Below are 27,870 nucleotides of genomic sequence, written 5' to 3' on the forward strand. Positions count from 1 at the left end.
AATACAAACCTGAAATGAAAGACAGCCATTTATGCAAAAGTATTTCTTCATCTAAGCGAAAATATCGCGCCCAAGGTTACCTTGGAATATCTATAGCTATGAAAACCGACTTGATTAGTCCATACAAAGGTTGCCGCTTTCATTAACCCACTCAACAGTCATTGCTCATTGTAGCCACTTGTCTTGCGCACATCGTCTTCATTAACYACACGAACCAGCCGAACTAAAGACTCACCTGTTCGCGAGCGCTGTAATTGCAAGTAATAATGACAAGTATCAACCTTAGCGCACATGCGCAGACAAACAGGCAGCAGCAAGCCAGCAGACCATTTGAAAATGTCTATGAGATGCCACTCAGCGCTTCGTGAAGCATATGACACCGAGCGTTGTGTGTTGAATGCCAACGGCTTGTTTTGTCTAAATAAGACGACGCGCTGTCTCAACCAATGACGATGCTGCCACAATGATGGCTCTTAGCTGTTAGCTGATGCTCTTGCCACAAATGCTGACAATGACACTGACAGYAACAGCAACAGTTTTTGGTGCAGCAACAACAGCAATGAGGCACACCATATACCATATATTGTGAGCGGGTGAGCGACTACAATACACTTGTTAAAAGCGCTGACAWGCACAAACAACAACAACAGCAAAAATACAAAAGCAAAAAACAAACACAAGCAGAGAAAAAATGACAAGCAGCGGTGAAAAAGCAAAAACACCACTGTCGACCATTTGCCTGCGAACACGTACGARCCACTTGGCGCACTCGCCAATTGAGCTGATCACTGTGGGCACTTGAGTTTTACATCACAAGCTCATCATGACAGCCATGACAACTCAAAAATATTGTGAATATCGCTTTTTATTACGCTTGTCATTTTAGCCCGACTGCCGGCCGCAACGCTGGCTGCGCCGCTGCCGTCGCTGCGTGTCATTTCGTTTCTTTTCTCTTGTTTGTTTTTCGCTTTTCGTAAGATGACCACCATTCTTCACATTTTTATTATTTACAGCGAAGTCGTTTAGTATGCGATCGACTACTTTTAAACGCAGACATACACACATATTCTTATATGTAATTGTGTGTGTGTCTGGTCGCTGCTTTGATTTTCAAGCGCCGCGAAAGCACTGTTTTTGCGCTTCACTCGCCTCARGTGGGGTTTAACTAAATTTGATGAGCATTGTTGTGTTTGCTATTTGTTGCTATTATTGTTGTAAATGCGCTGTCATTATTTTTGTTGCGTTGGCAGTGTTTTTGTTGTTGCCCCACTGCTAAGTTTGACAACTTGCTGCCTTTTATGGTTTAATTTACAACAAAAGTCGCCGCCATTCTTGTCGCTACTTTCATAGCGCTGACAACAACAATAAAGCCAATGAGCGYCCGTATTTACAACACTATCCATTCACCGGCAGCACTGTCAACGGCATCATTGACAGCAAATGTTCTGTTTCTCAATGTATGTATGTATGTGTACCTCACCATACTAGATCCACGTCGCTCATTCATCCCTCGTTACTACAATCCTTTATTTTGAGTCCCTGATAGTTTAAAAGTGGCACCCTGTAATCTAGAAAGCTGTTTGAAAAATTGAAATAAAGGGATTCGATGCCATTATGTGTGGAACTCAATTTCTTTTGTGTGGCCACCACGRGYATGCTKCCAGAAGTCCAGAYRCTGAACCCAATACCCCGCGTCCTCTTGAAACTACATGTTTTTCATGTCTGTATCAGCCAATCCGGGCCAAARACATTCGATTAGCATTGAGCGGTASCGATTCCCATTCACAGTAACGTGTCGGTCTTGATCATCACGGAAGACGTACGGTCTAATAACGCCAACGATCCATAAACGGCACCAAACCGTCAGTTTTTTCGGGATGCAATCGGGGACATGTGGTGTACGTGTGGATTGCTGCCTAATCAATAACGCATATTTTGCTTATTGACGMAGTCATTCAACCRGAAATGAGYCTCWTCGCTGAAGATGATTTTCGATGAAAAYCAGGATCACTTTCTAGTYGTTGCTCAGTTCAATTCACGAACATACCATGACTCTGGTGGTCAAGCGGCTTCAGTTCTTACATCAGTTAGTTAAGGATGTAAGCCAAGATCTTTACGCAAAATTCGCCACTAGGACGTCATAGAGATGCCCAACACTTGAGAAGGATGTGTGAGAGAGTGATTTGGATCTTCCTCTATTAATGCGTTAGCGGCAGYAATATTCCCGGCACTACTGGTACTTCTTTGACTCACTGACACGSAAACATTCGGTACTGTGCTTGTGGATTAATATTTTCACTAGACGCTCAATTATTAATCTGACAGGACGATTATAATATAGATGAGGCCACTGACTACAAATTTCGATAGTATTTTAATAATTTCGACTCGTTTTTGGATTGTCTTTCCATGATGAAATTGCAAACATTATTGAAGAAAAATGTCAAAAGAGCATGAAAAAATATGGCTTGGCGTCGTTTGCTGTTCGATCTACTTTCGTAGCGTCCCTATTGAAAAACCCTTTATAATGAAATTYTTTACAAAAATGCTTCCTAAAAGCTAAAGCTCTATGAGCTGACTTATTTAAGTTTATATCACTTCGCATTTCTTTCGATAACGGTATTTTGTTGGCATGGCAATTATCCAATTACGTCTTTCTACAATATCAGTCTCCTCAGGAAGAAGCTCGTATACTAAGTTAACTCTTATTATTGTTATAACTCTTTTGTATCTAGTAAAAGATCAATCCAATTTCATATACATTTTTAATCGCACCACAACTTATTAAGGAAAAATATGTTTCATTTCCATTGATTTAGAGAAGCGCTTCCGAAACATCCATTTTAAAGAACCAACAAAGTGATACCAAAAGCTGTTTTATAAACAGGTCTTGCAGCAGCGACATAATGTTAAAACTAAGGCACTGTAATATATTTTTCTATATGGACGCGTTCTTTTGTTTCACTGCTATTCAAAAGCTCTCGAATTCGCTGACTTCCATACTTCAAACACAACTACGCCACTGACGTCCATTTCAGTCGCTGACCAACTTTACAAACGCCGTTTAGCAGGTCAGCCGGACAGCTGGACACTTGGACACTCGGACAGCGCCTAAATGATGTGTAATAAAAATGTTTAATCTGCGAGCATATGCCGTTTGTCATGCGTGGCTAACATGTGAYTTTCAATCTTTTTTCATCACATTGTTTTGCTATTGTTGTTGCTGCGGCTGTCATTTTTAAATTGTCTTCATCTCGCTCGCTGAGCGCAGCTTTTTATGCCATTTTTGGCGTTCATTTGTGCGGTGTCCACTGGCTTTCAATGTCTTTGATTTAATCAGGGGTAACAACGCGGCAAACGCTGATCCTCCTTCTCATCCACTACCGTTGCTTGACGGCTGCTGTGTATGGCCACTCTGCACTGGGTTAATTGTTACATGTCATCGCGCTGCCAACATTTCTTTTTTGTGGCGGCGGCTTTCCTAAMCGGCTTAAGTCATTTTGCTGTCAAGGCTTTTGTGTTGAGCCATTCTCAAGAATTACATTTTCGTGGCATCAGTGCAAATTATGCGCTTCTCTTCTTAATTAATTTCGTGCTTTTTTTACGCAACATGTTCGTCAGCGAAAGCGGAATTGTTTGTGGTGTTATAAAATGACCCTTATGTAAATGTAACAAAAGACTTAAGCGACGAACTTGGTTTGGTTGTTATTGACTAGATGACGTTTTTCAATATTTAAGCACTAAAAGAAAGTAATATCAAGTGTGTGAAATAAATGTTTAAAGATTTAAAAAAAATATTAAATAATTAAAAATAAAGTTTAATTCTTAAACTTAATTATAGAAAAAAATTAAATAAAAATCTACCCTTGATTCCGCCATGTCCTTTTTTTTTTGAATTTTTGTCTTTTCTGAATATTTGAAAATCTGACAAAGTTCCATCGATTTCAAGAAAGAGAGTTTTTGACTATATTTTTAAAGCTTAAAAGTAATGTACAAATTGAKATAAAACAGTTTTCTAAAAAATCTTTTGTCTAAACATAGAAATGTGAAGAATTAGTAAAAATTGAAGATTTTTGTTTCTAATACGCTAATCTAATACGTTCTACGCTGACTGAGCGTCATGAATAGTCAGAGCGGGTCAAATTTGAGGTCCGACATCTCGTAATCCGACATGCTTCCGCTAGTTATGTATATATTAAAAAAGTAAAAAAAAAATTTATTCTTTTTCAAATCGCGTAGACTTATCGGTTCCTTAGGCTTTGCTCTACCAGCCAGGTGACTTCGTAACCCATGAAATGGTGGAAACTGAAAAATGGCTTCACCATTCATTCCATTTCATCTATAAAYTTTGTTAAGAAATTGAAAGAGTACTCACGAAGAGTCTTTATACCGAAATGTGTTACCGATTATCAAGCGAAGTCCAGTTCATCTCACTTTCTTCTGCACTTCTTTAGGTTTTGAAATTGAAGAGTCATCTTCTTTTCCATCGATTTGCGAGAACCAAAGAACACCAAGTGTTTTCATTCACCAAATTCTGATAACGTCAAGATTATTATAGTCCTGAACTCCAGCGATCTWWCTTGTGTGAAGTCGCCCGCTGCCATCGCATATGAGCTTATAAATTTTTCGCATAGTTTTAGTGCTGATATTCCTCATTTTTTGTAAAATTTTTCGACATTTTCCACGCATAACTTTATACTGATGATRCTAATTTTGTGCCCTGAGACTTTAATCATACAAATAATATGCTGGATAAACCTTTATAATAGTTGAAGTGCGATGCTAACTCCTTGCAACAATTAAAGGTCTTAGACAGTAGTGAAACGAACAGACTGGTAACCTTTGCGGTTAGTGAGAGCACTAACGTTTGTTTTGATGAATRCGCGATTATGGTAGCTTTTTTCGGAGAAAATCTTCTTTCCATGCCAGAAGAACTTTAAGAAACCTAAGCATTGATAAATTAATCCCTCGATAACAAAGAGCATGCGCAAAACTCTTTACATAATGATTAAGTACAATTACGAATTTTATGTTAAAATGAAGTAAAGGTAAGCAAACTCTTCAAAACAGTGACCTAACATAATTGAATGCAATTGCAAATAAAACTTAAGTCATAAAAAACAAAACACCATCACCATACCTATAAACACCAGCAAATCCCGGCAAAAAGTACTATTATTCATGCCACACACGGAGTGCGGCACCAGAATCGCAACAATTCTCAAAAATTCGAAACACAATCGGAATGCAGCAAAATCCTTAATGATAAAAAAAACCCTATTCTACTGGCATAAATTAGTGCGCTAGGTGCACCACGTAAGAGTATTTGTGCAAGAGCAAACACATGCCGAGCACTATACTTATAATTACACGAAGCAACAGGCAGGCATGTGGAAAAACAATGCTCATCGAGTTGCGCTGCACTTGCTACTGCCGCTGCCACATATTGTTGCATGCAATTATTCGCTATGCACATGCTGTGCACTGCTTTTCCCACTCCTACACGGCTATTAGACATTTTGCACTGTTATGTGCAACCAAAAACGTGTGCGTGGATGTGTGATATTTTATTTCTTTCATTGTAATTGATGWACCTGTTAAACGGAAATGCCCACAACAGGGCACAAAGCACAAATACAATGAGCGAACTATTTCTGTGAATCCATGAATGCAARGGACAATTCGGTTAGAAGGCAAAGCAGAAATCGCTCAGAGATAATCTTGTGAATGATTGCTGCTGTTGCTGGGTCACTACGGTGTGTTGAGTTGATTGTGAAACAGAAGCATCACAACAMAATTGACCTGGCCAGCCTACGATTTGCTGGAATTGTTTTTGCTTTTAGTGTTGTAGCTACAATGTGTGTGTYTTTTCTTGTTTTTTGTTGCTATTGCTCACCGGTTAGTACAGATGATGGCTGTGAGGTGCAGATAGAAAAATGGTTATCAATTAAAAAATGGTTTTATATTTCAAAAAATTATTTAAAATCTATTTATTCCACTCTTAACATAAAATTGTACGAATTTGTATTTCAATCTGCCTATTAGTTTTGATTATATCTCTTTAAAAGTTATTGRAGCTCTCGTATGTAAGTATTAACAAAGACATCATAATTCCCTCCTACTAAAACTCTTCTTCATTCACGTCTACAGTGTATGCTCGCCCAAAAGTGGCTATATAGTCTAACTTTTGAAGAATATAGACGGATCTAATTAAGTTAGTTGGTTCAATAATATTTSTTTCTAATCTTTATTGTTCCAACCTGAAGGTTCCTTTATTTTTATAGCAGAGCTTGCTGCTACTTTCAAACTATATTCKGCTTCTTGGATGAGTGCAACATTATTACTGTTGTTGCTGCAGTATTCTATATTAATTTTGAATACATAAATGCCTTTATAAAAACACGTACAGAAAGAAAAAATGAGTACAAAAGAACTTTATTCAAGTATGTCCAAAATGAGTTGCCACCTGAACCAAATTTGATATGAAGGTAAAGTTATTCTTATAATTATCAATTGAAACGATGKARCTTGTWCAATTCACTTGCTTGCAGAAATGGRTTGATGAAATATCTTTCACAAYGTTATTAAACCAAAAAAATAATTATATTTTGATTAGGAAACCACACTTGTAGAAAAGCACGAAAACTGACTTTCCTGCACTCCATTCACTTCTGTTTGAAATCAGTGAAATTATTTTCACATTTATTTGCTTATTCATTCCTATTCAGCTTAACAGGTTGCTTTTTAACTGAGTTAAGCTTGTTGAAATAGCTTTTCTGTTTTTAACTTCACATTTCTCTTCTGCGTGGGCGAATGGTTAATCCTATTAATTTTTCATCTCAATTTAATTACCTCTTTTAAGTGAAAGCAAGAAGGCCGTCACTTGTTATATGAACGCAATTTTAACAACTATATAGGCTTACTTTCACTGAGCATTTACATCTTGGAGTCCATGTTTACAGTATAATATTTTCCTTTGAATCGGCCGAATCTTAATTACAGCACAAGTAGAAAGGTCACTATCGAGCATCACGAGCGGTCTAACGATTATTTTTGGCATGAAAGCAGTAGAGATGTCAAGGGATTAAATATGGTTAACGAATCTTTGGCAACGTTGACATTGACATCGGACTTCAAGGACGCTTTGATCATATTCCCAACAACCTAAAAAGTCCATATCCTCTTGCTTTATATTATATGTATATAAACTATACGTTTCGAACTTACTACATTGTCATTTTTTAGAAGAAATTTAGTTATTTTACATACATTTTTCTGAGTAGGAATTTTTTTCGAAATTTTTCTACATTAAAGACCTATCGACTATTGAGAATACTGGCGAGAACCCGATATGTTTGCCACACATTTTGTACTGTTTAAAATACTAATTTTTGAAAAACTGTTAAGTTTCTTTTTAAATACATTTCAATAACTACTTAAACTTTTTTGCAGGCTTCGTTAAGCGCTTGTCTTTCTTAAATCTTATTAACGAATAAATCTGCTAAATTCGGCACATGAAATAAAGTTAGCAACTTCACCATTTAACGGTGATATTTCTAATTTATAGTATTTATAATTTGAAGCACTGATTTGGCATGAGTTTATTTTTACTATTTCTTTGCCGTTTTTTCTGCTATTTGGTTGAGCGCCTGAAGTTGTGCTACRAAACTCTCAGTCCTCATATAAAAATTGTCTCTCGATCCAAATATATTTGAATTATAGCGCAATTTTGGCTTCCCATATAAGCTTTATTATTTGCATAAAATATTGCCAGATCCCATTGCCCTCCAAAACAAGCAAATTTCGCGATGAGCCCTTCGTTATGCTAAATTTAGAGCGCCAAAGAAYTGGAGTGAGAAAATCACGATTTTTATGAAATCTAATTTTTTTCATTTACTGCGTGGGAATTATACAACTTGCGTGCAGTGGTTAAAATAAATAAATTCAAGTTTTTTTGTTTTTTCTTAGACTATTCGACTATTTGATATTTTGGCAAGCATGGAAATATTTTATTTGAAATTAGCAATAAAACGAGCGTAACCAAAGCAAGCTCCAAAAGTTTTGCTTTGATTTTAGCAGATCTCCTTAAGCTTTTGTGAAACTGCGAAGCAGGTAAGCAACTATTTGCAATGACGATTGGCGGACAGGCGGTGGAACTAATACCCGGTTGAAGGCAATGCAAAAAGCCGCGGCTGCACGGAGGGATTAGAAATTAAAACCGAAACTGAAAATGAAAATGAAACCGAGGAACGCGCTGTAAAGATCAGCACGATGCGGCGGCGAAGATACAAGCCGAATAGACTACAGACTTAAGCGTCGGATTATTGGGCAATAGTAATAAATTGTCAAACAACACGGCATAAAACGCAAACAAATAAATTAAAATCGAAGCAAAATCTTTTTATTTTTCGCCTAATCAGAAACTGTTTAAACAACGGAGAAAAAATCGCCACAGTTGGATTTAAAAGTAGCAAAAATTTTAGTTTATAATGAAAACGAGAAAAAAGTRTTGCCGCTAACTGGAACAAGCAACAGCAATAACAACAAAAAATGGCAAACAAAGCAATCATAGAAGATTGCCGACCACAGCAGCACGCCGCTGACAATGAGTGTGGCATCTTAATTTCTTGGAAGTGTGGTGGTGCAAGCAGATTTCAAATTGCAAAAACAAAAGCAGTAAGCGCAACTATTGGCATAAGTTGTCGGAAGGAAAAAAAAAACGAACTGCCAAAAATGAGACAGCGGATAATGAAAACGGTCAGTGTTCCACTAAACCACCAAGAAAAAAAAAACAAAAAAAATGCTTGAAAAATAAACAATGAGGCATTGCAATAACAAACAAAGCACCGCAAATGCCAAAGTGAAACGCTACAATAAATAAATGATTTGTTGTGAAGATGCTACCTTTTCGGTGCAGGTTCACACGCTGCTGTACGAACGGGTGCTCGAACGTTTTGTTGCTGTGGATTACGGCGGTTAACAAAGTTGCTAGTAGAATACATACATACACATATGTATGAGTGTACATAAAAAGCCATGTAATGTTCGATTTCATGAATGGTAGCACTTAGGTGGCAAAGACCGGACTAGTGTTGGCGGTAAGGCTTTTTGGRAAAAGTGTGAGTATTAGATTTGAGAACTTGGCATGATATTGTTTATTATTGCAAATTTTTGACTATAAATATATTTAGTTTTCCTTTCTTTGAATATGTAAATTCATATAAAATATTCGACTTTTTCTCCCGTTTTATCCATATCATTCTTATTTTTGATTCTCAGTGCCTCCCTATAGTTCTTCGTTCTCATAGCCTGTAGCTGATTCCTTCAGTTTTCACTGGCTCATTTTCCTGGTTCTTACGAGCTGAATAGGATTCTCAGGTTCTCTTGTTCTTAAGATTATTAGTGGCTCTGGCAGGTTCTCAATGAATCTTCTCAGTTCCGTCACTTTCATTAGTTCTTAGTAGCTATTCTTAGTTCTCCATAGCTCTCATATTTCAGTGACTCTCCCTGGTTCTCATTGGTTTACTCATTAGCTCTCTCTTGGTTTCAATGGTGCTCAGTGGTTTTTGCTAGTTCTCATAAGTTCTAATTTGTTCTTAATAGTTTTACCTCGCTCTAAGTGATTCTCCTCTAGTTCCCAGGCTTCCAATTCTTTTTGATTCTTTCTGGTTCGTAATAGTTCTCATTTCCTCTCTCCCTTGTTTTCAGCGACCCTCCCTACCTCACCTGATTCTTTCCTGTATTGACTAGTTCCCCCATGTTCTTCCTTGTAGCTTCCTCTGGTTTCACCGGTTCTCGGTGGCTCTCCATRGTTCTCCCTACTTCTTCGTAATCCCATTGGTTTACAAAGGTTTTCACCTGTTCTCAATGGTTTCCTTGGTTTTCATTGATTTTCACTGTTTCGCAGAGGATTTCTCTTTTTCATTGATTCTCGTTAGTTCTCCCCAGATCTCAACTGTCCTCAGTGTGGTTCYGCTCTGGTTGCCAGGATCTGCCCAGTTCATTGTAATTATTTCTCAGTGGCTGTCCTTGGTTCTCCTTAATTCTCACCTTTTCGGTGATCCCACCTGGTTCTCACTAGTTCTCTGCAGTTGTAATTGCTATACAAARGCTTTTCCTGGTTCTCCAGGCTCCTGATGGAGGTCCTAATAATTATCGCTGATTTTCTCTGGTTCCTAGTATTATCAGTTAATTCCTTTTTCCTCTTTTCTGCATTAATTTTATCAAAAATTGGTCAGAGTATAAAAGATATGCTAATATAGCATGAATTTGCTTTAAGTGGCTAACGAACAGGACAAACTCACTTGGTTTGTTGTTCACTGAATTGCAAAATACACCGAAATCCATTTCAGAAATTTAGTGTTATCATAACTAACTTCTAATCAAACGACTGCATTGTATTTGTGGAAGTGTAAACACATGTATCGTTGTGCCAATTCGTTTGCAAAGCGCTGAAGTACCTGTTGCCAGCATARCACAAATCAATTCGATGCAGTTGGCTCGTAGTCTTGTTTTACTGTAGCCATGCGCAATCATATTCCCAGAAATTAACAACTTTCTTCCAACTACAGTCAAAAACATCCTGTGATGCCAAAACAATCGATGAGCACGGCAGCAACAAGAGCTGAAAAAAATACTGCTGTAAGTTAAGTTAAGTATGGCAACACGCTGTGCCACATTTTGCACTCTTTTTCATTTTGCTCTCATGTGATTATGGTTTCTCCACGTTGTTGTTGTTGTTGGTTTTACYGCACGCAACAAGTGAATGACAGGATAATCGTCCTGCTTGTGCCTGCCAAAGCAAAACACATGCACTCACAATGCATGCCTGCTCACATACATACATACATACACGTTCACTTTTGTAATTTTTAGTTTATTTCAYGCAYTTTTTCCTCAAAATTATTTGTGCTGATTTCGGAGCATGCGCAGTTTCACATGCAACAATTGTCTCGTCGCTTCATTCAGTWCAGTGCGCACACAGCAGCGGCCGCTGGAACCTTTTTTCTTGCGAAGACTGCCTGGGAAGCGTGCGAATTATTGGGAATACTACATATGTACTACTATGCATACAGACGGACAGACAGACATAAAGCACTTGAATACATATGTTGTTACAAACATTGTTGTTTTCACTTTTTTCACAGCCATTCCCGATATTCCCATGAACAAGTGCATTCCAAATTTTTTTTGTACGCCGAAATGAATACATTTTCGTTTAATTGTAGTGTGTGTGCCTGCGTAATTGCGGGTTTGAGAAAATGTTAAATTCACACGTCCTTAAGGAGAGAAATACTGTTTTATGGTTATGCAGCGTGTTTTTGTTCACATTTTGGTTGAAATTTCCCAATGGTAATACATAACTATGAAGTCTAATGGCAAAAATATATTTTTGTGCATTATATTTCACTTTTTTTAGTATAGTAAGAATGATCTGAGTTAGCTGCCATCGCCAACGTCTTATTTGATAACTTTTTTCCATTAATAATCCTCTCATAGAGCACTTTGTAGATATTGACAAAAAACATGAAACTCAAAAGCTTCTTTTGAGACATGCAGAATCATTCGCCATAAACAAAAGTGGGTGTTTCCAGGTGGATGCTTAAAAATCTACAAACCAAAATCTTGGAGCTTCTGTTAAGTCCCTATCGACCAGTATAACTTGGCGTTGTCCTAATGGATACAATACCTCTCCTATTGTCAAAATTCGACTGCTTATAGACGTTTTATTTCTCCAAAGAAAAAAGGGTTAGAGGTCATAGTAGTTGGTTTGCTGGCGATCACACCAAACACATGGAAAAATCTTCCAGACTGTCAATCTTGGCTTGATCACAGCTTGCGCCAGCTTCCGCTTTTCAAAATCAACTAAAACCAAATTGGCTGAACCATAAAGAAGTTGCTGTGGTACGAAATATCATCTTTACAGCGTACCACGACCGCACTTATACATCGCGACACACATACAATTTTTTCTTAAATTAATTAGTGGATATTTCTCAATGTATTTAAGAACATGTTCAAGCCCATTTAGTCTTTTACTTGATTTACAGAGTTTCTTGATTGCCAAAATTTCTCACATTTCATCATCTTCTCAATTGTCTATGACTTCTCTCTCAAAATTACCGTGGTTGTACTTTTCGTCATTTCGTTGATCTAACCCTCTTGTTGCTTTCCAGTTTTATAAACTTGTCAAGTTTTGATAAGTTACAGCAGGGTTGTCACTATTGAAGAGCACACGGAATCAGTTGGAATAAGTTTACGTTTTGAGCGAGTAGATTTAAACACGATTTTCGACTACACACCTTGTCTAGGACAATGAGGGTTTGCTCTTAAGAATATAGCAGCATAAGAAATTTATTTCAGAAATATCAAAGTTAAGGGTGTATAGAACTAAGCAGAAGAGAAAATATCTTTGAGAACATTGACATAAAAAGATTTAGGAACTGTACTAAGAATAACGAGATAGTCTTTGAGATATCGATCTGAAATCACACACTATATTCTCCGCAAGCTCACCGTAGCATACCGCTATATCAAATAGCTATATAAAAACTCAAGAATCCAAAGCATGTCCTTGTATGGAAAAACTTTTTTATTTGACAAGATTATTTTACGAAATTGTCAAATATTCTTCTCTGTACAAACTATTCAGATTGGACCACTATAGTAGAAAAGTACGTGTCACGTTGTTTGTCCGCAATAGACTCCTAAAAAGCTGAACCTATTTTAGTAAAATTTTTCACCGTGTGTCCAGTTTGAACCAACTTAGAAGATAGGAAAGTATAAAAAAAATCAACTTTAAAAAATACAGTAAATGCTCAATAAATGGACGCTCTATTAACGGACATCTCCATTAACTGCACAAAAAGACTGGTAACCAGAAATTGAGAAAGCAGTATTAAATTCGTTATTTTTCCAATGAAATTTACTTATATGAAAATATTAAAAATTAAACCTCAGGTRCAATCCTTTGGATTCTGATACCGACAAAARCGTTTTGGTTTTTAYTCGTAAATAAATKTTCACTGTAYTGAATACTTCATTATATGAATAATAGTATAAAATGTATATCACARCAACGCTTGGCCGGATCCCCTAATAGTAAATCTATATTAAGTTACTAAGGACTTTTCACGTCTTCCTCGTTGTATTTGCTTTAGCTCTATAAATTCAGACTTTACTCAAGTTTGAATCAGACAACCAACATCATAGTTGCAACACATCCATATACTACATTACATAATGCATAATTAAAATGAGGTTCGAAAATTTACAGTTAGCTAATAATTTCAATCAAAGCTGCTCAACAACGAAAKACAAAGAAATCCGCCCACTTCGCTAATACGTAACCACTATATTGCTAATAGATAGTGGCCAGCTAAAATTATTTCTWACCAACTTGTGAAGAAATCAAAATCGTATTTATTCATACATTTCATAATTCCTCATGCTTTTCACTCACTTTACGAGGCAGCGCAGCAATTTATCCAAATTATAATGTATTTCCTATGAAGATTTATTATCCCATTAAAATGCTTGACTTTTTTATCATCGTCAAATTAAATTTACTACCTTCACGCCCACCTATCAAAGCCCACTGATGCCTGCCTACTCCTGGGTGTGTTTGCCACACATTTCTCTCAATGCCTCCGCCTATGTTTGTGTGTACGTGTGTGTATGCTGGGCAAYCAAATTCAATACCAGTAGCAGTCGAACGTGCCAGGTTAGTAAAAACCTAACTAAGCAGCGCTTAAGGAACAAAAAACGGCAAGCAACAAGTCAGAAGGAAAACAATGAAGAAATCTCGGTCCACAAAACCACAAAGTACAATGCTTTAAGTCATATTTCTAACCGCCAACTGGGKAAGTGGTACGCTCACTGTGCGGGCAGGCGCAGCGGCCGGGGCAGCGAGCAGCAAAAACTTTTCACGGAAAATCATCATTTAACATATAACATCAGTTTGCATTAAGCGGCAGCGCARAGATTGATCATCGTGCAACGTGCGGTGGCAAGGCAACCTTAGCGAGTCTGTCGGCTGGTGAGTGAGCAGCAAGTGCGCCCTGCCTGTGTGTGCGGCCACACCCACAGTAGTCTAATGGCTGCGCAACGGCAAGAACGGCGAAATGTTAATATTGAAAAACGTTTCTGAGCTCAAGCAAAGGAAAAGCAACAAAATAAAATGAGGAAACAGCGCTTAAAACAATGCCCATAGCAGTAAAAATAAGTACAAGAAAGCCGTAGATGCACAAAAAGCTGAARAAGTCATATAAAAATGTATTGAAGTACAGTAGCTGTTTTCTATTTAACTTTTTCTACCGTCAAGCTTTSCAGTTAACGTTTTCTTTAGTTTTCCCTCATTGAAAATATGGTACTGTTTGTTGTGGCCGATAGTGTTAATCGCAGTGGCAACAATAACCAAATRTTTTCCCAATGAAATCTGACATGCACCCACCAAACCATTCGCTGATGATTTCGTCGAAGTTTTACTTTTAACGATGCGATTCTGAATATACATACATATGTCTCTAAGTTGCAAAAGGTATTACTCTAGTAATTTCAATGAAGCCCCACTTCAATCTTAAGAAAGCAAAAATAAACCTTTAATTATCTTTACATAAAATCAGCAGCAAAACTTCAGTGTATAACTATTGAGGCGTAAATAAGCCGTTTATTATCCCTCAATTACATATATTATATTAAACATTTATTAGTAAAAATCGCAGTAAGCAACAATTTACCTGAATTTCCGTCTTACATGTCAAATTATTCAAATTAACGTACAGATCTACTTCTGTAGAGCGTTTGATAAAGTTTGTCACTCCGTACTGATTTCCAAAATATATCCACTTTGCATCCRTGCCATTTACTATTTGTTCCTTCATACTGCAAGTTACTTAAATGTAAAATGTATTTTTCTTTTTGACATGTGGTTTACAAGAAGAAATAAAAGGCAAATAATATACTGTTAGGTTTAGCTTTATTATAAAGACGAGGGTTTGTTACTATGATTTAAAAATGACCGCCGCGGTTGGCTCGAATAAACTTCAGCACAGGGGCCTAATTTTTTGCAGCAATCGGGGCCGCATGTCAGAAATAGCACGCCGAGAATTACCTTCCAAGGCGTCARTCGACTCGGGCCTCTCTGCGGAGAGAAGCAATTTCACATAACTCCACAAAAAAATTGACCAGCGCTTCAATCACACTATCTTGGAGGCCGCGCCAGACGTTCACGACGCTAGATAATGTGTTCAACAAAACATTTTTTCTTTTTCCTTTAAKAAATCGATTAAATTATTGAATGTAAGGCCGTCCTGTTTGAACCAAAATTTGTTCACAAAAACATCGCCCAATTTGGGCACGAAAAAATCATTAATCATGGCTCTATAGCGTTCCTCTTTGACTGCAACATTATGACCGACTTATTTTTTGAAGAAGTATGAATCAATCATTTCCTCTATCCATAGAGGTGACCTTTTAAGGAAGAAACGGCGTCTTAAGAATAGCTTGAAATATATCATCAATTCTAATGCGATCCACTCAACCAAAAGTGAGTTGTATCGCTAATTAAATTTGTAGAAATTGGGATSGGGGGTAACTTGTTGCGACCTATTCACGGAACAAACCACATTCTGAATGATCATTCGTTTTCAATTCTTACCCGGGTTGGATTTTGAAATTCCGGAAAAACAAGATCCTTTCCCAAAAACTTCCATAAAGTGGATGAGCACCGCTCCAATTGTTGCGCATGTTGACGGATTGGCTCATTTGGTTCTTCTTCGGTACTATCGGCCACTGCAGCAATAGTTTCTTTGATGCGCACTGTACAGCATCTCTGAGTATGCGAACCAGAGTAAATGTGGTGTTAAATCGATCCGTAGTTGCTCGAATCRCTGACTCTTCTTCAACAATCAAAGCCAGAGAGAGATAGAGCTTTTTGACRAAAAAAATCACATAATTTTAAAAGCTTTTAATTTGAATTCATTATTTATTAGAGCTTTCTTATAAGATTCCAGAATCCACAGGTTATATGAAGCGTTAACCAAATTACCTCCGTTAGAAGTATGAATTATAACTTAAAAGGAAGTATACAAGTATTGTAAGGACATTTATCAAATGTAAGCTGCGCTACTTTCGGTTTGGATACTCTTGCAATGTTGAATTTTATGATTACTTAAAAAGCTTCGAAGATAGTGGAAAGCAGTTGCGTAAGTATGTTATGCCACTTCATCAAAGCAATTTATGGGGCTCTGAGRATGTACGCTAAATGAAATTATCTGACCGCCATGTAAAATGTTTATATTTATGGACCCGATACAGTTTCCATTTCCACCGCACAACACTGGTTTCAAGGTTTTCGTTCTGGTGTAGAGGCTGTCTCTTATACACATCTAGATGTGTATAAGAGACAGGTGTAGAGGTGGTCGAAGATGCGCCACGCTCCGGTAGGCCTGTCGTCGAAAATCGCGATAAAATCGCTGAATTGGTCGAAAGAGACCGGCATAGTAGCAGCCGTAGCATCGGTCAAGAGCTGGGCATGAGTGATCAAAAAAAAATTTTATGAACAATTGAAAATTCAATTGGAAGTTGGAATATAAAGGCTTAAAATTGAAGCCTAGCTACTTCTTTTTAACTGCTCCGCAATTTTGCAGTGAAAAGTTCATCACGCCCCAATCCGAAGTTTATAACTCACAGCAAATGGTTAATATAATATAAATGTAGAACACTGAAACGCATTAAAAGAACAGTTTGACATATATGTAATGATATATAATATTTACCTAAAGCACTGCTTACATAAACATATTTAGCTACTCTACCACATTTGCATGCAACTTAGGAAAGAAGCTCCTACAAGGATGCCTCCAAATATAAAATAAGTGTTCCCTTGGAAAGCTGCTCCACCTTGTACACTGACATCAATCAAAACATTTGAAGTGGCACGTGATGTACGGTTGCGGCAAGCCCAACAAGCGCTGCCACTGCGGAGGCGTACGATTGCGCCGAAATTGACTATTTAGAGAGGCACAAGTTAAAGACGAACTTTTTTCGCATACACATCTCTTACCTGTGGCTGACTACTRCCTAGAAACTAGCGAAATAACTGCTAAGCCACCACCCAGACAGTCAGCCGATCAGCTAACCAAACACCTTAGCTATATGCGTACATGTAAGTATGTATATTTGTATACTGTATATATTTTATATTTTCCTCATTCATACATGTTGTSTGCCACAAGTGCTTCATTGCAACAAAAGCAATATTGCACTAGCTGCAACAGCAGCATGCCTAGCCAACACATATGAGTGCATCTTTCGCGGCTGACACCACGGCGGTGGGTGTATATCACCAGCTCAATCATAAGGTCACTCACTTTGCATGCAGCGGCTGTGTGTGGCAGACAGCGATATTCGTGTAGACCGCGTTAGCACCGACCGCAGCAGCTATTAGACATACACTTTTGTGGTAGTTTTTGTTGTTGTAACTATTTCTAGCTTTTATTTGGCGATGCKGCAGTTGCTGGTGGCTCTCCTTTTGGCCATATCATTGTTTTAGCGGAATTCGTAATTGCTCTGAAATTTCCATATGATAATATTTTTGTTGCACATATCCGTGGYCACAAGCGCACACACACTCACAAATGCATATATCATGCTATCCAAACATGTATTTACATACATGCACACACGCTTATCGCGCAACTTTAGCTTCGAGTTCCTGCGAATCGATATGTGATTTTGACACTGCGCCACCGGTGTGCCCCAGCCACTTTGCCAATGCTGCCACCAGCTATTTTGCATGCGTGGGTGGTCGTTATTTTCATTTAGCGAAATCGATCACACACACACACACTCTTTTATGTAAGTGTGTAGAATAATATCAGGGAAATGTCTGCATTTAGTTTTTTCTCGCATTTCACCAGAATTGTTGTTTTGATTACATTATATGTTGCTCTTTGGTCTAGGCTCAGCCCACCTGACTTACTCGAACTGCGGCGTCTCGTTCTCCAAATGTGTGGCTGAACTCTTTGCAATATTTTGTGTRAATAGACTAAAGTGTGCGTACGATCACGTGGTGTTATTGTGTTTACTACGCGTGGGTGGGAAAGTGCGCTTTTCAGCGAAACTTATATGGAAAATTCAAATTCAGTTTTCACCGTTAGCGATTATGGCATCTTGTCACAAATGTTTCCAGCTCTTACTAAACTCATGATATTTGGGGAAATGCTGAATAGCTTCCTTTATAGCAGCAAAATATGAAGCAGTACAAAAAGGTCCGAATAGTTCAAGCAGAAGAATACTATAAACTATCGGAAAGAAAGATRCATACAATCAACTACAGAAGTGACGTCTTATTTTCCCTCAAATCAGTCACTTCAATGGCAAAATGCCAGACCTTAGCAACATTATTATAATTGGGGTTTGGATAGCAATGAATGCAGCAGGAAGATAGCGTGAGAACCTTAAAGAAATTTCTTCAAAATTCACTCCCGAGCTTAGTGCAAATGATAGCTTTACAACAGCTACTGAAACTATATGGATTSAAAACTAATTWTGTTTGAGTGTAGCCAGTTGCTCYTCCGGCTGGTCTTTATAAACGGAGTAGAGGCCTTCTTCTGCTTCCCTCGGCGAGTACTGCGTCGAATACTCKCAGAGGTTGTGTGTTTTCGTCCATTTGGAGAAGATGACCTAGTCAGCAWAGCCGCTGTCTTTTAATTCGCTGAACTATGTCAATATCGTCGCACCYCTCATACAGCTCATCGTTCCATCGAATGAGRAAACCCGTAACGCYGACTCAGCAGATGTTGTCCTGCATCTGCAGTGCCTTGTAGTGTTTGGTCTTTATTCGTCGAGAGAGGACGACAAGAGTTATTACGCGCTGKATTTTGAGGCTGAMGTCRTTGTTTTTGTTAATACTKGYTCCAAGTTAGATGAAATTATCGGACATCGAACCCCGACTTGAATATCGAATGAGATTTCTAAAAGATTTACAATATGATTTCTAGAGAGAAACAAAACGATATTAACGTCCTTCGACACCATTCTTCATATTTTTTTTGCGACTTTTTCGCAACAACAACAACCTTTTGTCGCCTACCTTTCTAAAGATCCTACACATATATTGCCATGGCCATAGAAAACGATGAAATCTCATGGATCTTAGGTTTCAGTACTGTTCTCTTACCTGGTATTTAGTTCCCGGTTTCTATTTTATATTCCAGACTTTATTTTTTAGGTAATATTTAAAAAAAAACAAGCTATCATCTATATTCTTCTTTCTATAGTAAATAGTATGGAATATAAGAAAGCTTTCCACAATTTTCGACAATTTTCGTCAGTTACTGACATACCGGATAAAATTAAATTATATATTTAAGAATGTTGTATATGTATATGATATACTAGGAATATTAAGGTGGGTCAAACATTAAGTTTTTTTTTATTTGAACTGAACTATTTGTTCTTGGGCATCTCTAGCTCATTTTATTAGAAACAATGTTATCTAGTTATGATTTACTACAAATATTAGGGTGGGTCAAAAAAATAGAAAATATTGTGTTTTTGGTTCTCTGTAATATRGGTTATTTGGCACTTCTAATTCAATTTCCTTCAAGCTCCTTGAAACGCGGTATGATTTTTTTCTGATAATAAGAAAAAAAAGAAAACTACACGGACCTCCCTATTATAATTATGAGCTGATATATAGAAAGATTTTTGTAGAGGAATATGGAAACCCACTTTTCAAAGCACCAAACGAGAAAAAATTATAGTTTTATTTGTCCCAACCTAATGTGGTTCTTGGCTTCTTGGTTACCTACGCCATTTTTCAGGTACAACATCATGCCTATGCGCTAATTACAACACAGGCAATCAATCCAATTTCAATCAATACTCCGTTAAGCGTTCCCYTCTATGCTTCAATGTGAGCCGGAAGCAAAATGATACATTACACATTAGCAAATATTTAATGCGCACCAGTAGTATTATCTTTGATTTCCTTTCCCACCTACAAATGTACGCATTTATTAYCTATTTTCTCAATTTTTGTGAAACGGGTGTGCTCTCGCAGAGGTGACAAAAGCAGCGTTGTGAAATCGAGGAAGTGCAACACAATTTGCTGATTACAGTTTCTTGGAATGTGCTGTGACAATAACAAGCGATTATTTTTTTAACAAGAATTTAATTTTGCTTGTGTTGAAAGTAATGCTTGTATGTGTCCGTATAAAAAAATACACTACAAAGGAATCATAAAAGAATAGATAATGGGATAAAAATCGTCTTCCCTCGAAATACACATGGCATAATGTTTACGGGGCGTAACAAATTACGGTAAAAAGAGGATGCGCAGGTGTGTTGCTATGATTTTTTCGCTACGTMAAGGGCAGTGTGCAGAAGAATGTAGGAAGGATAGAGTTTTGTGCAACTTGTTGCAGTAGAGTTGTATGGTATAAGGTAGGAAAAAGGGCTTAAGTAGAAATTATGAAATAATCAAATACTGCAAAACGTCTAAATTAATGCATTATTAAAAGTACGGCCGTGGTCCAAATAATAGGGATCACTTTACTAACTCCAAACTTAAAGTTTCGACCTGACACTTTATACAATATATCGTCACCTAAAATGTAAAACAACGTGTTGTCAAAAAAAAAATATACATAAAACCATTTTATAACCAAAACTCAATTTTTTTCAATATTAGTTGTTTCCATTATACCGTTTTTCTTTCATCTGCAAACTTGTCAAAAGTAATGTTACATTATTTTGCATTTTAGGTGACGATATGTAAGCAGTTTTTGTCATTGCTAAGTACATACATATATACACTTGCTTATATGATATTTACAAACCCATATGAAGCCGTTAAAATTACCACACATTCATTTTCTAATTTAAAATATTTATATAGTTYGTTCGTTGCATGCAACAAGCATTTGTTTTTAATGTTTGTTAATTCAAATAATAATGTAATGTCAATAGCATGCAATTTTACTCAAATTAGCACAGTTATGCGATTGTYATTTTATTGAAAAATTTTCTATATAAAAAGCCTTATACTTCACTTTTGAAAATCAGTATATTTTATAGAAATTGTACAAATGTGGCACAAAGTGAAACGGATTGTGATCATCTTTCTTGCAGTAAATTGTGCGTCAGCCGAGGATACTGAGGCTGAGAAGCTGTTTCGGGAACTAGAAGTTGTGCCTGATATATTGGATGAACCACCAAAGGAATTRTTGAAGGTAAATTCTTCGAAAATAAAAATAAAATAAAAYATWTAAGAAAATGATAATAAGTTTGAATATTTTTGAGAGTTTTTAAYTAAATAATTCATTATCAAGCGAAGCAGAAGGAAACCGTTAAACCATACTAGAATATTGATCATTTGGATTCTTATAAGGCTGAATTGTCAGTTACGGACCCACCTAATACTCTGCCTTTAAAACTTTATATAATACATTGACTGAATTGGACAGCATCTATTTCCTGTAATAGCTAATATTTTATGGCGCGGACAATTAACTGTCCTTTTACATTATATTCTCGATAATCTAACATCATGTCACATTTATAACTGAAGTTTTTCGAGTTTTTACTTTTAGTGATTACATAGTGTTAAATTATCGAATGACTTTCAATAAGTGGGGGATTTCAAAAGGAAGAAACACATTCTTATCATTACAAAGTATTTTCATTAGTATATCTTTAAACATCCCCTAAGGCCCTAAGGCCGCCTTCAAATTCTGAGAATGCTCAATATTAATAATTTCCATCTGATCGCACGTAGAGGAATATCAAATCAGGTCAGTTTGTATATCCACCGGCTTCATCTGCTTGGAAATCTCAAGTTGCTTAGAATTTCTATAAAGGTAAGGGGTATAGGAACTTGTATATTGATAGATCTTTAACAGGATTAAGAACCCTTTTGTAACATAGATTTATATAGATAGATATAATTGAATAAATAATTTTAATTTAATTCTGTATTTATATCTTCAGATCGAGTACGATGGCGGCTTGGTTGCTGGCAGCGGTGAGGAATTCACGCCAACGCAAACTAAAGACGAACCAAAAGTGGATTGGTTTGCTGAACCAGAAGCGTTTTACACAATCATAATGACCAATCCGGACATACCGACGCGACAGAACCCAGCGACACGCGAATGGCTACACTGGTTGGTGGTTAACATACCGGGCACAGATTTGGCTAAAGGTTACGTATTAGATCCCTACATCGGACCATTGAATCCAAAGGAGAGTGGTTTGGTGCGAAATGTATTTCTGGTCTTCAAGCAACTCGGCAAACAAGAATTCGATGAGCCCATACTCAATAATACGAATGTGGCTGGCCATGAGAGATTCTCTTCTAAGGGCTTTGCCAAAAAGTACGACATGGAACTGGTGGCTGGCAATATATTCCAATCACGTTGGGACGAGTATGTTACGCTATTGCATAAACAATTCGGTATTATTAAGTAAAACGTTCATTGAGAAACGAGTCAGAATTCTTACCACTTATGGTACATCCAAATATATGTAAATGTTGATAAATATATAAAAACCAATTATAAATTAGATTTGCTCGTCCAAGAACCCAACATATGTATTGGTTAAATTTAAAATTCTGCTTAATATTTGTTATCATAATAATATTTTTTGTCATAAATTTTATAAATTAAACTGGTTGACTTATTGTCGAAACTATGGCCATATCATTAAAATAATATTTGCAAACACTGGGTGTCACTGTAAGTACTAAAAAATTGCTGTTTTTTTGCATCTGAATCACCCTGCAGAAAACAATATTTACAATGTTCACGAAATAATAGGAAAACATGAAAAACAGTAAGTTTGCGCCGAAAACATAACAAAAACGCAAAATAAATAAATATGTTTTCTTTACTACACACATATTGTTTTTACCTAGCGAAAATTAACAACAAAACAATTCAAGGAATAAACATCCTCTCTTACGGTATCACCTACTCATGAGTGGTGACATTGCATTGTTGTCTTTTGCATTTGCTTATATTGCAAGTCCAAAATTATGCGTATGTTGAGAAAAGCAATTGGAACGAACAAGTGTTGTTGCGTTGATTAGAATGAAGTAAATAACAAACTAAAGAAAGACGTAGTTTTAGTGGCTCTCGCTAAATTTATGAGCGCCTAGTGATTCGATATTTTCATTGATTGATYTTTAGGGAAGTTTTAGTAAATTTTTTTCTAATACCCCCGATCTTCAAGGACGCAGGAAACATTTTTTTGCATTTCTAGTGCTATAAATTTGGCTTACATTCATCAGGCGAACATAAAATAAAATAAAGCAAAATATAAAGATTTCATATGAAAGTATTGTTTTTGTTATTTTATGTTTTCTTTTACTCAAATTTTCCTGAACTTTAAAGGTTTGGCAGTGTTGAGCCGTAAAATTCTAATTAGGCAATAGCTTAGGGACGCTTGGTTACTGGAACTGAGTTTTGTTGTTATGTGCAATATTTACAAAGTAAAGCCATTCAATTATTGCGAGGTCACCTGCTGCCTGACTTTGTGTGCCTGGTTACTTGACGATGTCCTTAAATATGCACAATGCTGCTCCATTAAATAAATAATAGAAAAAAATGGTAATACAAAAATAACAAAATAAATCTCCTCACATACCTTAATGATCTTATCATAATGATCGCATAAAAAATTTCATATACGGGAAATGGTATTTACATATTATACTATATAAGACTAATTCATTCCAGCGATCGAGTCTCGTATAAGCAATTATGCTATTATGATATGTGCTGTATGCTTGACGATTCGATTTAGACGCCACGATTACCAAATATATAGTATATATTTTATTTACCTTTCGCACATCAGGCGCACATAAAAATTGAGGGATAACACCAAACACTTGTTTTGTTTTTCCTCCTAAATCAAACATTGCAAACGCAACTACAATTCTGCTGGCATGCTTTGGAAAATGGAACAAARCATTGTTCTTAGAATTCCGGGAGAAGTAAGCAAAGCAAAAGAGGCATGATTTTGTTGCTTTTGTGATTGCGAAATATTTACAATAACCGAGCTTGTAAGCGAGCATGTGTTTTTATAAGGGTCTTATCACATTGAAGTTTTGCTCTGCTAGTGTTTATTATGCAAATGGTGGTTGTGTTGTATACAATATTGAAAATTAACTTACCTTATTTTATTAAMAAACAATWTAATTATTATTAAAGTATTAGTCTAATAGTATTGTAGAAGGAATTTTATTTTTATTTTATTATTAAATTTGGTATTTGTTTAACAAATAATGATATAACTTAATACATACAATTTTTATATACAAACATATGTATGAATATAAATGCAGTTTTATTGAAAACACAATGAGCCTAATATTGCATTAAAAGGTGCAGTTAGTGGAGGGCAAAAAAACGTCGACTTTTGGTAATTGAAAAAAAAACTCCATGTATAATTTTGAAATGTTCGGTACATATTTATACATGTTTCAAAAATATACAGTGAATTTTTGAATACAAATTTGTTATTTTTTGAGTTATCGCCTACGGTTCTCCACCGCTGCAGTAATTCATGCCTTCCATGTGAATAAAACCAAAAAATTAACAATTTTCATTAAATTTAAAGATATTCTCTGTACGGTGGCCTACTATAAATACTAAAAATAAATAGTTCACAAAATGGCGGCGTTTAAAAAAGTTGAACTTTACCGGCCCAAAACGTGAAATTGTCTGTGGATTGTGACATATAGGCCGATGATCCCAGCGGTTCACAAACGGCCTCATCGCTGAACAAATATGGCTTGAAAACGTCGGATTTTCTTGGAACTTTTCAAGAGCCCATAGAGAGAAGCACTAACGCTTGGGAAGTTCAAGCGGCTTTAATTCTTGGACAAGCTGTATTTGCACGCTTTCAATTTAAGATCTCAACGTTAAAATAGCCAATAATGAATGCTGGGTCTCAGGATGGGTGATGGTGTTGCGAATTGTACGCTCAGTAGACCGATTATGTTGATCATAAGTCCTCGAGTTATCACTGCAACAAATTCGAGAACACATTTTAGGAGATTGTACCTAAAAACTATTTTAGTTATCGATTTAAGGCTATTTTTAAATGCATAAAAATTTGAAAAAGAATCGATCAGGTGCTATTTTCCCCCACTTTCAAGTAACCATAATTGGATTGGAGAAAATTTAACGTAAATTGGAAATATAAAAAAAAAATATAATATAACATTGTGGTATGGAAGTGAAGATCGGCAATACCAACTAAAGTCATACAAACTTTATTTGGCGGAAAAATCGGATGGAACTGGTTCACGAATTCTAATCCATATTTGACATTATATTTATCGAAGTGAAAATTCATAGATTATTTTTCAATTACTATACAAGCATAAATATGTATGTACATAAATCCTGGTAAATATAAACCCTGGATGATGTCCATATTGTATTATTGTTGTTTGAATGTAGTCTTAATTTTCTATATTTTCTAACATTAAAAAGCGCATCTTTGTAAATGTAATCTACTGTTAAAAACATAACTTAATGTTGTATAATATTAAGCACCTTACAATTTCTAGAATACTGCATCCAGGAAATTTAACCCTTCTCAAAAACTGTGTCGTAGCTACAAAAGCGTTGTAATATGTTTTCCAGTTTGAATGTCAAAACAAGCATTATAGGAATATATAGTCTTAGATCACTTTATGGTTAATCTATTGTTGTCCCCTTTCGCCAAGCAGAAAAGAAAATATAGATAATTGTTAAAATGAGAATGGAATGAAAATTATTTTGAAAATTACCACAGATTAAATAGTATACTGATAAATGTTGTAAATAGAGCATTGTACATATATAAAAATGTTTTCAAGATACACAATGTTTTGTGACTTACTAATGATACAGTATGAGGTCGTCGTTACTTTGATAATACTAATAGCTTTAAGGCATCAAATTCATTTACAATCAGCTGCTATTCTAATATCAAAATACCTTAATACTATATATGTATATGTATAGCAAAGAAGAAGCTTCGTCCGTTTGATGATTCGCTTTGATTACTGCCGCTATGTCCAACGCTTTGTCAGCCCATTAGTATCAGTGATAACTCTGCTGAGGAAGCACATACAAAAAATGAAAAATAACTAAAATCAGTATATAGCTCTAAATGAAATTACATTTTGATTATGGTATACAAATAAGCATAACAATAGAGATGCGAATGCACACGCATTACTACCCAATTTAAAGAATCACTTTAGCGAAGTATAACAATAACAGCAAAACTTTGAATTGTCATTAATTTCCAAGCCAATGTTTACAATAAATATTTTGATTGCAAGTTGCGTGCAGCTAATCGCGACGTATGAATTGCAAATATAGATCAGCAGTTTTTATAATTCTCTCAAATTAGCGCAATTATTCACAAGCCTTTATTGAAAACGCGTATAAATGCCGAGTTTTTGGACGATTTCTCAGTTAGTGGGCTGCGTTGAGGTTTTGGAAAATGTGGCAACGCATTTTGTGTTTCTTTCTGGCGGCACGTTGTGCAGTTGCGGTGGACAATGAGGTGGAGAAGCTTTTCCGCGATATGGAGATAGTGTCCGATATACTGGATGCACCGCCCAAGGAGTTGTTGAAGGTTGGTTTAATATTTATAAAATTTGTTCATTGTTCAGTTAAACGATCCCGAAGAAAGTGTTTTTAAATCTACTACGATCAGTCGAAGCAAAAGAAGCAGTTGCCTCTATCAACAAATTTTTTTAATTTTACAAAAAATTTTTTTTATAATCTTTTTCAGATTGAATATAATGGGAGCTTAGAAGTTGGCAACGGCGAGGAGTTCACACCCACTCAAACCAAAGACGAACCCAAACTTTATTGGACATCCGAGCCAGATGCTTACTATACAGTTATCATGGTCAATCCGGATATACCAACGCGTCAGAATCCGTTGCTGCGCGAATGGCTACACTGGTTGGTTGTCAATGTACCGGGAGTCGATATCGCCAAGGGTGATATCATAGATCCCTATATTGGACCGATGGCACCCAAAATGAGTGGCATACTACGTTACGTGTTCCTTATTTACAAGCAACCCGGTAAACAAGTGTTCGATGAAGAAAAGATTACCAACACCGATGTAACCGGTCACGAGAAGTTCTCTTCCATGGGCTTTGCTGGGAAGTATAATATGGAACTGGTGGCTGGCAATTTGTTTCAAGCGCGCTGGGACGAACTTGTGCCCAGTTTGCATAAACAATTTGGTATAAGTTTGTAAAAGTGAAAGGATATGAAAAGGATTTGATGAGGTAGTTAAGTCTGTATTATGCATTAGGATGGTGGAAGTAGAAACAGTATTTTATGTAATTAAGGAGAAGTTGAAAAAATGTACATTTTAGTTAGGCTTTTGTCAATTTTTGAAGCTGGTGCTTGGTTTGTTTTGGAATTAGCTGGTATATGAGGGAAAGCATAAGTTTNATAAATCAAATACACAAATCACTATGGTGACGAGAGATGTGTATATTTTCTAACATTAAAAAGCGCATCTTTGAAATGTAATTAATTCAATATCCGGGTTGAATCTACTGTTAAAAACATGTTGTGTATTTCGAGAATACTGCATCCAGGAAATTTAACCCTTCTCAAAAACTGTGTCGTAGCTACAAAAGCGTTGTAATATGTTTTCCAGTTTGAATGTCAAAACAAGCATTATAGGAATATATAGTCTTAGATCACTTTATGGTTAATCTATTGTTGTCCCCTTTCGCCAAGCAGAAAAGAAAATATAGATAATTGTTAAAATGAGAATGGAATGAAAATTATTTTGAAAATTACCACAGATTAAATAGTATACTGA

The 27,870-nt window shown here is 36.2% G+C and overlaps 2 protein-coding genes across 3 annotated transcripts in view; both read left to right on the forward strand.

Moving 5' to 3' along the window:
• LOC108969072 (putative odorant-binding protein A5) overlaps positions 1 to 22,709 on the forward strand; it is a gene marked incomplete at its 5' end in the record, with an annotated part of 100,996 nt that extends 78,287 nt beyond the window's left edge. The window contains 2 exon segments of one of the 2 annotated variants that reach the window (XM_018933575.1): positions 21,073 to 21,239; positions 21,997 to 22,709. In XM_018933575.1, the coding sequence (XP_018789120.1) occupies positions 21,096 to 21,239; positions 21,997 to 22,476 (624 nt within the window). In that variant the 3' untranslated portion in view covers positions 22,477 to 22,709. 2 annotated transcript variants of the gene reach the window in all.
• A 3,804-nt stretch (positions 22,710 to 26,513) lies between these two features.
• On the forward strand, positions 26,514 to 27,484 carry LOC108969080 (putative odorant-binding protein A5). The gene is made up of 2 exons (XM_018933584.1): positions 26,514 to 26,652; positions 26,812 to 27,484. The coding sequence occupies exons 1-2, from the start codon at positions 26,518 to 26,520 to the stop codon at positions 27,289 to 27,291; spliced, it is 615 nt and encodes a 204-aa protein (XP_018789129.1). The 5' UTR covers positions 26,514 to 26,517; the 3' UTR covers positions 27,292 to 27,484.
• The last annotated feature ends 386 nt before the right edge of the window (positions 27,485 to 27,870 follow it).

Source organism: Bactrocera latifrons, unplaced genomic scaffold, assembly GCF_001853355.1.
Source record: "Bactrocera latifrons isolate USDA-ARS-PBARC rearing strain unplaced genomic scaffold, ASM185335v1 scaffold_24, whole genome shotgun sequence".
NCBI classification, from domain to species: Eukaryota; Metazoa; Arthropoda; class Insecta; order Diptera; family Tephritidae; genus Bactrocera; species Bactrocera latifrons.

What these genes read in the sequence shown, in the direction of transcription:
- LOC108969080 (XM_018933584.1), top strand. Translation starts at nt 26,518, where the DNA reads ATGTGGCAACGCATTTTGTGTTTCTTTCTGGCGGCACGTTGTGCAGTT. An exon ending in CGCCCAAGGAGTTGTTGAAG is followed by an intron (nt 26,653 to 26,811) that starts GTTGGTTTAATA and finishes AATCTTTTTCAG; the next exon opens with ATTGAATATAATGGGAGCTT.